The sequence below is a fragment of the Anolis sagrei genome, chromosome 12 (genome assembly GCF_037176765.1).
Source record: "Anolis sagrei isolate rAnoSag1 chromosome 12, rAnoSag1.mat, whole genome shotgun sequence".
Lineage (NCBI taxonomy): Eukaryota > Metazoa > Chordata > Lepidosauria > Squamata > Dactyloidae > Anolis > Anolis sagrei.
This window is the reverse complement of record NC_090032.1, coordinates 22249659-22262924: the sequence shown is the minus strand read 5'-3', so window position 1 is coordinate 22262924 and position 13266 is coordinate 22249659. Positions and strand designations below refer to the sequence as shown.

Here is a 13266-nt window from a genome sequence, read left to right as displayed (position 1 = left end):
AATAATAATACATGAATAATAATGATGATAAATCAGTGAAGGCGTGCTAGTGTTGGACTGTATAATAATAATAATAGTAATAATAATAACACATGAATGATGACGATGATGATGAACCAATCAAGGTGAATGCCATAATGGACTGTATACTACTACTACTACTACTATTACTAATAATAATAATAATAATAATAAATGAATAATAATGATAAATCAGTGAAAGCTTGCTGAATGCCATAGTGTTGGACTGTATAATAATAATAATAATAATAATAATAATAATAATAATACATGAATAATGATGAACCAATCAAGGTGAATGCCATAATGTTGGACTGTATACTACTACTACTAGTAATAATAATAATAACACATGAATAAAAATAATGATAATAATAAACCAATGAAGGCGTGCTGAATGCCATAGTGTGTGACTGTACAATAATAGTAATTCATGAGGACCCAATGAGGGTGGGATGAAGGCCATTCATAGTGTGTGACTGTACCATAACCATATATTCCAGAACCCGTGTGTCCTTGTGACCTCATGGGTGGTGGCATGAGGTCACCTGCGTGGGAGGAGGAGGAGGAGGAGGATGATCCACTGGAAGGACCCGTTCGTCACCTTCACCTTCCCCAACAAGGTGATCTTCACCATTGGCTCCCTGGTGCTCTTCTCCATCCACGCCGGCATCATCATCGGGGACCTCTACCACTTCCTCGTCTCCCAGAGGGGGGACCTCATGAGCTTCCGCTTCACCCTCGTCCTCCTGGTGCGCACCCAAAGGAAGTCTCTATACATCACTCATAATAATAATAATAATAATAATAATAATAATAATAATGTCATAGACTCCCTCCCAACCAATGGCCACCCAATCTCTACATAATAATAATAATAATAATAATAATAGAATCATAGACTCTCTACTTAATAATAATAATAATAATAATAATAATGTCATAGAATCCCTCCCAACCAATGGCCACCCAATCTCTACATAATAATAACAACAACAATAATAATAATAATAATAATAATAATAGGGTAATACATAGAAAGGGGCAGCAAGGGCAATCAAATAATAATAATAATAATAATAATAGTAATAGTAAAGATAATAATAACAATAGAATCATATACTCTCTACTCAATAATAATAATAATAGAGTAATACCATAGCAAGGGGCACCAAGGACAATCTAATAATAATAGCAGTAATAGTAAAGATGATAATAATAATAATAATAATAATAATAATAATAATAATAGAATCATAGGTTCTCTACTTAATAATAATAAGAAGAAGAATAGAGTAATACCATAGCAAGGGGCACAAGCGCAATCAAATAATAATAATAGTAATAGTAAAGATAATAATAATAATAATAGAATCATAGACTCTTTACTTAACAATAATAATAATAATAATAATAATAATAATAATGTAATACCATAGCAAGGGGCACCAAGGGCAATCCAATAATCCTAATAGTAAAGATAATAATAGAATCATAGACTCCCAATCAACAGTGTCTACTTAATAATAATAATAATAATAATAATAATAATAATAGATTCATACAATCCTAGTTGCAAGGGAATTAAAAAAACAACAACAGAAGCTTACAATCCAAGCTGGAAGGGACCCAAATGACCATCCACCAACAACAACAACAACAACAACAACAACCACAGATTCTTAGTGTTGGAAGGGACCCCAGGAACCATCAATAATAATAATAATAATAATAATAATAATAATCACAGTCCTAGACACTTGGGAAGTGTCCGACGTGTGATCCAGCATAGTGATCTTCCCTTTTGTGGACTTATATTGTTGTGTCTCTAATAATAATAATAATAATAATAATAATAATAATAATAATAATAGATTTCCTATTTCCGCAGTTCTCCCACGTGACCAGCTTCTACTGGGCCTTGCTGGCCACCATCTACACCTTACAAGCGGAAGACAGCGTCCTCATGTTCTTTGCTTTGACCTCAATTGGTAAGGAATGAATTGAGTGCGCTGTCCCTTTAAGGCCTGCTCCCTCCTGTCTCCGGGAACGTCTCCATGGCAACGTCATGGCCCTCCTCCTGTCAATCACCTCTCTAGACCAGGTATGGGCAAACTTTGGCCCTCCAGGTGTTTTGGACTTCAACTCCCACAATTCCAAAGTTTGCCCATGCCTGCTCTATACACTGCCCTCTTGTGGTTGCATCTCAGCACTGCCTATCGATGTTTGGGGGGCTTTATTCCCAAACAGGGTGGGTTTTTCAAAGCCGAAACCTCATTAGTATTTTAATTTGGCTCGTTAAGAATACTCGGGACCACATTTGGTCTGGATCCATCGACCCACTGAAGGGGTTTTCAGGGAACAAATTTACATACGTACGCACTTCCATATAACAAAAAGGCCTCGCTTGGAAGGTTTTTAAGACGACTTCCTGTTTCCTGTTGTGTTGCCATTAATTGGTCTCTTCCTCCCTCCCTCCAGCCTTGAACTTTGGCCTCTTTCTGACCCGATTCTGCATGGACTACTTGACCATCGACTACCGAGAAGAGCAATACTAAGAAAGAACGAGAAATAGAAGCCGACGGGTCTGATTCGCCGAGAGGAGAGTTTTAATAGAATGTCAACAAACAAGGCGATGGCCTGCTAACGGGATCCCCAAGATATCCCATAATCCCCGTCACTCGTTACAAAGGATTGTGGGAACAAACCGTTTCTGTGGACAAGGGGATGATGGGAAATCCGTCCATTGCAAACTTTGCAGAGTTGGACAAAATTGTACAGGAGTCGTCTCATAAGAGCAGCCATATTGTGCAATAAAATAACTGTTATATAGCCCTCGAAAATGTTTCCGAACTACAACTCCCAGCATCCCTCACTGAATCCTTATGATGCTTTATAGGCCTGTTCAATGCATGGTTCTAAATGGTGGTGAAAATTTCAGAACTCTAACAAAACTCTCAAAATTTCATTGTAAATGGCAGTTCCTAATTTCTTGTCATAAAAATCACCAATAATGAAATAATAATTAAATTTTGAAAGAGTTCTTAAATTTTCACCACCAGAACTTTAGTTTTGTAAGTACGTTAGAACCATTTAGAACCATGCATTGAACGGGCCTAATGCTTTACATCGGGCCTATCTACTCTATGATAGCAAATGGGCCACATTTGAAGTTATCAAAAGCTTTTTCGTCATCTACGAAAAAGATCCGAACAGATAGATCCGAATGCAACGCATCAAAATATCGTCTACATAAATAACCCCAAGGCTCCGTCTACACTGCTATATGGTCCAGATCGACAATGTGGAAATTTATGCGACGAATACGCATATTCGCTCTTGATGTTTACACTTTAAGACCGCAATAATCTAGTTTGAAGCACTCCAGAGCTACTCCGGATCCAACCTGGAAATGTCCCTGAATTTTCTCAAGTCTCTATTTGGGCGCCAAAGGTAGTTCTTAAAATGAAAGCAGGTAATCCACATTTTGTCTAAACTGGATTATACGCATCTACACTGGCAGTGTAGAAGGATATATAGCAGTGTAGATGGGGAAGCATGGGGACTTCCTGTCCTAATGCTAGGCGTTCCTTTCTGTCTGCTGTCCCTCCCAATTAGGGTAAATAAAGGAATTAAATTAAATTAAATTGCAGAGGTCCACATTATCCTCAGTCGAGACGACGTGCGGAAATTCGTAGAAATGCACTGAATTTCCCGCACGGAATTCCTTCCAAACGTAAATTATATCCGGGAATGTTTATCAAACGAGATGTTACAACGAACGAGGCATTTCTCCGTGGTTGAAACACCCAAAGCTTTCAAAGGGAGAATCAATGGGGCCGGAGAACTGAAATGAGGAAATAGGACCCCCCCACCCCGAACGCCATTACGAGAAAAGGAGACGCGCCATTGCCATTAAAAGGAATCCCGGAACCCACAAAAGTCTCTCAACTTTCTGATGGAACGGAGCAAAGAGGAGGGCCTTCTCCTCCTTCTGGACCCACACAAAAGCCACACCAACTCAAAACGGGATCTTACGAGGAGAGGAAAGTGGCTGTCAGTCAACTTTCCTTATCAGATAGATCCCGGCGTCTGCTACTAGAGGAGATTCCCCTTTTGGTGCCGCTCAGCTCGTCTGTTTTGCATCAGGACGATGCAGGATTTTCCGGAGCTTTTCAAAAGGGTCCCGGGAGTCTTTCTCTCCCGCAAAAAGGGCCAGGAGAGGAGCCTATTTGGTCCCACAAGAAGCAGAGGAAGAGGAGGCCGAGGGAGTCCCTCACTGCTTCCCAACCCGGATGTGGGGGTTGAACAAGGGGTCCAGGTTGGGGTCGCTCTCGGCCGAGGCCCGGCCCAGCTTCATCATCACCACCACCAGCGTCAGGAAGCCGATGCCGCCGATCAGGAGCAGGATCACGAAGCGCTGCATCAGGGAGCGGGGCTGCTTCCGGGCCCCAAAGCGGTTCCTGCAAAAGGAGGAAGGGGCGGGAGAGCGGGACAAAGAGAGTCTCTTTATTTCCCGGAAGTCTTAAAGGGAAACCGCTTTCTCGAGTCCCTGTTCGAACGCCAAAAGGAGTTCTTAAAGGGAAAGTTTGGAGGTCTTAAAGGAAAACACCCATAATATTCTCGAGTCCCTGTTCAGGCACCAAAAGGAGTTCTTAAAGGGAATGTTTGGAGGTCTTAAAGGAAAACACCCATAATTTTCTCAAGTCCCTGTTCAGGCACCAAAAGGAGTTCTTAAAGGGAATGTTTGGAGGTCTTAAAGGAAAACACCCACAATTTTCTCAAGTCCCTGTTCGAGCGTCAAAAGGAGTTCTTAAAGGGAAAGTTTGGAGTTCTTAAAGGGAATGTTTGGAGGTCTTAAAGGAAAACACCCATAATTTTCTCAAGTCCCTGTTCGGGCACCAAAAGGAGTTCTTAAAGGGAAAGATTGGAGGTCTTGAAGGAAAACACCCATATTTTCCTTGAGTCCCTGTTTGGGCGTCAAAAAGAGTTCTTAAAGGGAAAGTTTGAAAGTCTTAAAGGGAAACACTCATAATTTTCTCGAGTCCCTGTTCGGGCACCAAAAGGAGTTCTTAAAGGGAAAGTTTGGAGGTCTTAAAGGGAAAGTTTGGAAATCTTAAAGGGAAACACCCATAATTTTCTCGAGTCCCTGTTTGGGCACCAAAAGGAGTTCTTAAAGGGAAAGTTTGGGGGTCTTAAAGGAAAACACCCATAATTTTCTCGAGTCCCTGTTCAGGCGCCAAAAGGAGTTCTTAAAGGGAAAGCTTGGAGGTCTTAAAGGGAAACAGCGATAGTTTTCTCGAGTCCCTGTTTGAACACCAAAAGGAGTTCTTAAAGGGAAAGTTTGGAGGTCTTAAAGGGAAACACCCATAATTTTCTCGAGTCCCTGTTTGTGCACCAAAATGAGTTCTTAAAGGGAAAGTTTAGAGGTCTTAAAGGTAAACACCCATAATTTTCTCGAGTCCCTGTTCGGGCGCCAAAAGGAGTTCTTAAAGGGAAAGTTTGGAGGTCTTAAAGGGAAACACCCACAATTTTCTCAAGTACTTGTTTGGGTGCCAAAAGGAGTTCTTAAAGGGAAAGTTTGGAGGTCTTAAAGGGAAACACCCACAATTTTCTCAAGTCCTTGTTTGGGTGCCAAAAGGAGTTCTTAAAGGGAAAGTTTGGAGGTCTTAAAGGGAAACACCCATAATTTTCTCGAGTCCCTGTTCGGGCGCCAAAAGGAGTTCTTAAAGGCAAAATTTGGGGGTCTTAAAGGGAAACACCGATAATTTTCTTGAGTCCCTGTTCGGTCGCCAAAAGGAGTTCTTAAAGGGAAAGTTTTGAGGTCTTAAAGGGAAACACCCATAATTTTCTCGAGTCCCTGTTCGGGCCAAAAGGAGTTCTTAAAAGGAAAGTTTGGAGGTCTTAAAGGAAAACACCCATAATTTTCTCGAGTCCCTGTTCTAGTCACATCAATCACACAAAATAATACTTATTATTATTATGATTATAACCATTTAAAAGTCGAGCCAAGCTCCCATCAATCACATGAAAGTATTATTATTATTGTATTATCACTCAAGTCTGAACCAAGTTCACATCAATCACACAAAATAATTATTATTCTGTCCATTTAAAAGTCCAAGTCATCAATCACACATTATTATTATTATTATTATTATTATTATTATTATTATACCTTTTAATTGTTTCTGGGCCTAATGTTTAACTCTAACTCTGCACCCTTCATTTGGCTGTCTGCTCTACCTAACGAAGCTAACGACATCTCATGATTGGACATTATTGATGGGCCCGATCCACTCACTTGAGCAGCTGGGCCAGCCACCCGAGGGCCGGGCGCCGGCGGTACTTGTCTTCGTCCGAATCGATGCGGATTTCGGAGGATCTGCCCATCGCGCCGCCTTCCCGGGTGTCGTATACCTTCCGCGGAGAGGAGGCTGCAGGGAAGGAAGCAGGGGGTTGCCCCAGAAAAGAGCATCACCATCACCACCACCACCAACATCAACAACATCATGTAGAGAAATTGCAAGACAGGAGGGAAGGAAGGAAGGAAGGAAGGAAGGAAGGAAGGAAGGAAGGAAGGAAGGAAGGAAAGAAGGAGAGAAAGAGGGAAAGTTGGCCACAGCAACTGTGGCAGGTACACCTTCTGTGTGTGTGTGTATATGTATATACACACATGCACACACACACACACTGAGTTACAGACATCAGACTTGGATGAGGATCACCTGCATACCTATGTTAATGTTGACTGCTTAGGACAGCCAGACCCACTACGGTCTCCTTTCTAACGCACCCATACACACACACACACATTTCTACTAGGCTTGGGTAACCACGGAAAGATTTGGTTCTAAACTCGTTTCGTTTTTAGGTGGCCCTTGCGTTTGGTATTTTTAAATAATTCTGAAATTTTCCTTTTTCAAAATTTTGAAATTTCCGAAATTTCGTAAATTTCGAATCGATTAGTTAATGGCGGACGCGATTGCGCAATATGCTAAAAAAAACCCTCCAAATGGGACAGGGGGAACTTCTGAAGCTTCCCTCTCCCTCTGTTGTTGACTGTTGCTGTGATAAAACACACAACAACTATAAAACTTGCACCAGGCATGCGAAAATAATTACGAAACAATTACAAAATAATTTCAAAATAATAACAAAATAATTACGAAATAAATTGAAAAAAACATTTCGAATCTAAAAAACTCCTCACACTATTCCAGTATGGCTCAATATCGGATCGTACGCTAATTTAAATAAAAATTAATAACGAATTATGAAATTAACGAATGAAACCGCCCAGCCTTACTGCATACCTATGTTAATGTTGACTGCTTAGGACAGCCAGACCCACTACGGTCTCCTTTCTAATGCACCCATACACACACACACATATCTACCTGCGTTGATGGTGACCGGATCAGCGTTGAGGTCCTTCATGCTGATGACGGTGTGCGGTTCCTGCATCAGGGCGCCATTGCTGAGGTTTTGTGAGGCTTGCGGAGGAGGAGGAGGACCGAGCGCAGGAGAGGCACTCTGGTGGGCCGCCTCCTCGGAGCTCAGGGCTGAAGGAGAAGAGCAGAGTGTTGGCTCCTTCCCATTGAGCTGTGTCAAGTGAAAGGACCCCGGGGCCGCTTTCCCAAAGGAGAGACACAAAAAGCCGCCCCTCAAAGTTCAAGAGTCGGCCGCCTCGATCCCACCACCTGTTTCTCACTCCGATCGGGGCCCCACTCACTGGTGAAACTGGACCAGTCGGTGTAGTCCGTCGCGTTGTGAGGGTCCGCCTCTAGAACCGCCTCAATCTCATCAATCTGAATGGAATAATAATAATAATAATAGTAATAATAATAATACATTTTAGTACTAATAATAGATAGATAACCACTTTGAGTCTCCTTGTGGAGAGAAAAAGCAGGGTATACATAATAATAATAATAATAATAATAATAATAATAATAATAATAATAATAATAATAATAATCTAATACTAATAATAGATACATAGCAGTTTTGAATCTCCTTGTGGAAATGGAATACGCATATAATAATAATAATCATCATCATCATCATCATCACCCAGCATAGTGATCTTGTTTGCTGTGTACTAATGTTGTTGTGTTTCAAATAATAATAATAATAATAATAATAATACATTCTAATACAAATAATAGTTGCTTAAACACTTTTTAGTCTCCTTGTGGAGAGAAAAAGTAGGATATAATAATAATAATAATAATAATAATAATAGTGCATAAACACTTTTGAGTTTCCTTGTGAAGAGAAAAGCGGAGTATAAATAAACATAATAATAATGTATTCTAATACTTGTAATAAATACATAAATAAAGATAATAATAATAATAATAATAGGTGCATAAACACTTTTGAGTCTCCTTGTGGAGAGAAAAGCGGAGTATACATAAACATAATAATAATAATGCATTTGAATACTAAAAATAAATACATAAACACACATAAAAATACATTCTAATATGAATAATCAATACATAGCCACTTTGAGTCTCCTTGTGAAGAGAAAAAGCAGGATATAAATAAACATAAACATAAACATAATAATAATAATAAAAGGTGCATAAACACTTTTGAGTCTCCTTGTGGAGAGAAAAGCGGAGTATAAATAAACGTAATAATAATGTATTCTAATACTAGTAATAAATACATAAATAAACATAATAAACATAATAATAATAAGTGGATAAACACTTTTGAGTCTCCTTGTGGAGAAAAGCAGAGTATACATAAACATAAAAATAATAACGTATTCTAATACTAGTAATAAATACATAAATACACATCATCATCATCATCATCATCATCATCATAATAGGTGTATAAATACTTTGGAGTCTCCTTGTGGAGAGAAAAGCGTATACATAAACATAATAATAATAATAATAATAATAGTAATAATAGTAATAATAATGCATTCTAACACTAGTAATGAATACATAAATAAGCAACCATAATAGATATTGATAGTGCTAGTTCTGTTCCTGCTCTCACCAGGGGGAGTCCCAGGCCGGGGCGGGCCCAGTTGACGGAGGCCAGCTTGTGGGTCAGGGCTGCGGCCACGGGGCTGACCAGGTTGGCGGGCGGGAAGAGGGGTCCCTGGCAACCGGGGCACTGGAAGCCGGCCGGGGCCGTGTTCTTCGGCAGGTGGGCCACCATCTCGTTCAGGCACGACCAGTGGAAGAGGTCTGCAGGAGGGAGAGGAAGAAGAGGGACCCCCGTGAGGAAAGAGCCAAAGGACATGGACCCACGGAAAGGCGGCCCAGCTCGCCCTCCTCACCCCAAAGGGGACTCAGAGCGGCTTACAAGGGAAAAGTAAATACAATGTTTTATATTATTACCAGAGCACAATATTAATATTATATATTACACGAGCTGTACCCGCCACACTTTGCTGTGGCCAATCTTCCCTCCCTCTTTCTCTCCTTCCTTCGCTCCCTCCTTTCTTCCTTCTTCTCCTTTCCTTTCCTTCTCTCCTTCCTTCCTTCTCTACCTCTTTCCTTCCTTTGCTTTTTGCTTCCATCCTTCCTTCTCTTTCTTTCTCTCCAGCTTTCTCGCCTTCTTTCCCTCCTTCCTTCGCTCCCTCGTTCCTTCCTTCCTTTCTCTCCTTCCTTCCTTTTCTAGCTTTCTTTCCTTCCCCCTTTTCTTATCCTTCCCCTTTCTCTCCTTTCTTCCTTCGTTCCCTCTTTCCTTCCTTCCTTCGCTCTTTGCTTTCATCCTTCCTTCTCTTTCTTTCCTTCTCTCCTGCTTTCTCTTCTTTTTTCCCTCCTTCCTTGGCTCCCTCTTTCCTTCCTTTTTTTCCCTTTCTTTTTCTCCTTCCTTCACTCCCTCTTTCCTTCCTTTTTTTTCTTTCCCTCCTTCCTTCTCTACCTCTTTCCTGCTTTCCTTCTCTCTTTCCTTTCTTTCCCTCCCTCTTTCTCTTCTTTTTTTCTTTCCTTCCTTTTCTAGCTTTCTTTCCTTCCCCTTTCTCTCCTTTCTTCCTTCTGTCTCTTTCCTTCCCTCCTTCGCTCTTTGCTTTCATCCTTCCTTCTCTCTTTCTTTCCTTCTCTCCCGCTTTCTCTTCTTTCCCTCCTTCCTTCGCTCTCTCTCTTTCCTTCCTTTTTTTCTTTCTTTCCCTCCTTCCTTCTCTACATCTTTCCTTCTTTCCTTCTCTCTTTCCTTCTTTCTTTCCCTCCCTCTTTCTCTTCTTTCTTTCTCTCCTTCCTTCCCTCCCTCTTCCCTTTTTTCTGTACTGTCATTTAGTTTTTTGGGGTTTTAAAGTCCTTTTCCACTGACTGATGGTCACTCGTTGGTCTCTTAGGGATATAGTGTCCAAATTTTGTGTCCATTCATCCAGTGGTTTTTGAGTTATGTCAATCCCACAAACGAACACTGCATTTTTATTTATATAGATTGTACTATAACAATATACTGTAATATTATTAGTAATATTACATTCAATATAAAATATATAATCATAATATCATATTATTAGTAGTAGTAGTACTATATTGTATTACATTATAATATTATCAATATTATAAGTATAAACAATATATTATTTTCCCACAAACAAACATTGCATTTTTATTTATATAGATAGAATACTATAACAATATAGTGTAATATTATTAAGAATATTCCATTTAATATAAAATATATAATTATAATATATTATTAGTAGTAGTACTATATTGTATTGCATTATAATATTATCAACATTATATTATATTATAAGCACAGTGCAGGAGTCAAGATGGCCCCTCTCTTTGGTTCTGGAGGGGGGAGGCTCCCAACTGATGACACCCGGACCTTTGGGGTGACCCCCCCCCCCCCGGACCGGACCTAGCTCAAGCACAGTGGCACGAAACGCAAGAGCTGACCATAGCAGACGAGGCGGACGGTCTCTTTGGTGGAGAGAAGGGTGTTGCAGAGCCGACAGTTGGGGTTGTAGTCGCTATCCTGGAGCCACTGCAAGTAAGACTGGACAATGCACTGCAACGCAAGGGAGGGAGGAAAAAGAAAAGCACCATTATAATAATAATAATAATTATAATTATCATCATCATCATCATCATCATCATCATATAATCATAAGCCTCTATTACACTGTTCAACAGAGAAAAAGTTTTGGGCCTGAAAATAGTTGTTCTTATATGATTTTGGGGTGCTGAAAACAAAAATGACATTTAAAAATGTATATTGGCTCTAGTTTTTATGAAATAAGCAATCACGTGACCACGTATGGTTGAAAAAATGCATGTTGCGACTTACACTATGGAAGATTCTAGAATACTCTAGAAAGTTTGATGACACAGTATGAGTGCCGTGTGCAAAAGCCAGAAAGCCCTCTATAAGGCCAGACTTTTGAACAGTGAGGGTCAGTCAGTTGAAGACTGAGACAGTATTGTTAAACATCGTTTTCCATTGTTCTTTTCACTGTCGTTATGCCTCGCATGTGTGTAAATAAAGCCCTATGGAAAAAAGACATCAAGGCCAATGGACTCCGTCAATGCTGTCAGACTCCTGCTGGAGCATTGCAAGAGGGAATCCTCTCCTTGACTACAAAAGAAAAGTCAAGAGAAGCAAACAGGATAGAAACTAAAGTCACGATTAAAGCGACATTTCAACTTTCAGACTTTTCAACTGCATTAGGCCTACTAATAGAGTTCCTTGCTGCACAAACATAAACAATAGACTAATTAAATAAATATTTCTCATGTATAAACTATTGGCAATATAATTGGACTAAAATTTAGTAAACATTCACGTTTTATATACATGCAGTAAGGTTAGGCGCAGTATCATAATATTAACGAATTACCTATTGAGGAGAAAATTGAAATAGCTGTTGCATAAAAACCAGAGCCAATGAACACATTTAATTATTATATTTGAATTCAGCATGTTAAATTAATTAAGAAACGGCACATTTCGTTTCCTTAACTAAGAAAAACTGAAAATTTGTAGAACAGTGTTATTAGAGGCATTCCCCTTGGTGCACTCAGCAGCAGCAACAACAGCAACTTTACCTTGTTGTGATTGGCGACAATGCAGTGCTCGCAGACGTTGACGCGGTGCTCGAAGCAGAAGAGGTTGGTCACCTTCCGCTTGGGGCATTTGCACAGCCCCATGGCAGAGCCTGCAGCAGGAGAAAGAAAAAAGGAATCAATTATATCTATATATATATATACATACATACATATATATACATACACACACACATCCGTCAGTGTTCTGTGTATTTTGATATGTGCATTTTGTAGGAATACATTTTAATATTTGCATTTTAATATAATAATATTTTTAGCTATTGAGCCATAAGGGGTAATAGCTATAATTATTCATATAATAATAATAATATGCACGTGTGAATTTAAGCCAAAGAGCCGGTGTTGTCCGTACATACTATCAAAGTCATGTGGCCACTGGCATGACTGTATGGACTGCTGTTACCTTCCTGCCGGAGCGGAACCTACTGTTCTACTCGCATTTGCATGTTTTCAAACTGCTAGGTTGGCAGAAGCTGGGGCTAACAGCAGGAGCTCACCACACTACCCGGATTTGAACCACTGACCTTTTGGTCAGCAAGTTCAGCAGATCTATATAGGAGTAACATCAATAATATATACATTAATATATATTATATATTATATATACATATTAACAACAATAATATACTAATACTCTCTGATGAGCCACTGCCATGATTCCACATCAAGGGACTATTGGCATTTAAAGCGGTATCAACCCGCATTAACTCCCCGGTGTGTCTTATTTTCCCAGGCCTCCCCCTCCTCACCTTCCTCTTCAGCCTCCTTCCGCCTTCTGCCACGTCTCTTCCGGGAAAGTCGCGCGCCGATGGCGTCACAACCCAGCCGTCGCTTCAGGAAAAAAGGAAACTAAGGAGGTCTAGTCTCGCGAGATGTCGAGACCTCCCGCGGGATTCAGTCTGCCTCTCCTAAAATGGCGCCGGGTGGTTTGTGTATTAGTAGCTGAATGGGAAAAGAGAAGCGACAACCAACTCTCGCGGGATGTTGAGACTTCTCGCGGGATTTGGTTTGCCTCTCTTAAAATGGCGTCGGGTGGTTTGTGCATTAGTAGCTGAATGGGAAAAAAGAAGCGACAACCAACCCAACTCTCGCGGGATGTGGGGACTTCTCGCGGGATTTGGTTTGCCTCTCCTAAAATGGCGCCGGGTAGTTTGTGTATTAGTAGCTTAAATGGGAAAAGAGA

The 13266-nt window shown here is 40.3% G+C and overlaps 2 protein-coding genes across 3 annotated transcripts; one reads left to right on the top strand and one right to left on the bottom strand.

Moving 5' to 3' along the window:
- Positions 1 to 596: 596 nt before the first annotated feature.
- On the top strand, positions 597 to 2579 carry TMEM262 (transmembrane protein 262). Its single transcript, XM_060757826.2, has 3 exons — positions 597 to 773; positions 1913 to 2012; positions 2503 to 2579. The coding sequence occupies exons 1-3, from the start codon at positions 597 to 599 to the stop codon at positions 2577 to 2579; spliced, it is 354 nt and encodes a 117-aa protein (XP_060613809.2).
- A 28-nt stretch (positions 2580 to 2607) lies between these two features.
- Positions 2608 to 12901, bottom strand: ZFPL1 (zinc finger protein like 1). 2 transcript variants are annotated; one of them, XM_067472587.1, is made up of 8 exons: positions 12833 to 12901; positions 12063 to 12172; positions 10914 to 11025; positions 9046 to 9239; positions 7757 to 7832; positions 7422 to 7586; positions 6326 to 6458; positions 2608 to 4484 (listed from the first exon to the last, which is right to left on the bottom strand). In XM_067472587.1, exons 2-8 carry the CDS (start codon positions 12162 to 12164, stop codon positions 4298 to 4300), a joined length of 969 nt encoding a protein of 322 aa, XP_067328688.1. In that variant the 5' UTR covers positions 12165 to 12172; positions 12833 to 12901; the 3' UTR covers positions 2608 to 4297. The 2 variants fall into 2 exon arrangements, with proteins under 2 accessions (XP_067328688.1, XP_067328689.1); XM_067472588.1 differs by lacking the exon at positions 12833 to 12901 and adding an exon at positions 12581 to 12650.
- Between the last annotated feature and the right edge of the window lie 365 nt (positions 12902 to 13266).

Excerpts from the sequence above, each read along its gene's own strand:
- TMEM262 (XM_060757826.2), top strand. The coding sequence starts at position 597 with ATGATCCACTGGAAGGACCCGTTCGTCACCTTCACCTTCCCCAACAAG. Across the intron at positions 774-1,912 it reads GCTTCACCCTCGTCCTCCTG|TTCTCCCACGTGACCAGCTT; the intron begins GTGCGCACCCAA and ends CTATTTCCGCAG. Across the intron at positions 2,013-2,502 it reads CTTTGCTTTGACCTCAATTG|CCTTGAACTTTGGCCTCTTT; the intron begins GTAAGGAATGAA and ends CCCTCCCTCCAG.
- ZFPL1 (XM_067472587.1), bottom strand. The coding sequence starts at position 12,164 with ATGGGGCTGTGCAAATGCCCCAAGCGGAAGGTGACCAACCTCTTCTGC. Across the intron at positions 7,833-9,045 it reads CCGGCCTGGGACTCCCCCTG|ATTGATGAGATTGAGGCGGT; the intron begins GTGAGAGCAGGA and ends TATTCCATTCAG. Across the intron at positions 7,587-7,756 it reads CGACTGGTCCAGTTTCACCA|CCCTGAGCTCCGAGGAGGCG; the intron begins GTGAGTGGGGCC and ends CTTCTCCTTCAG.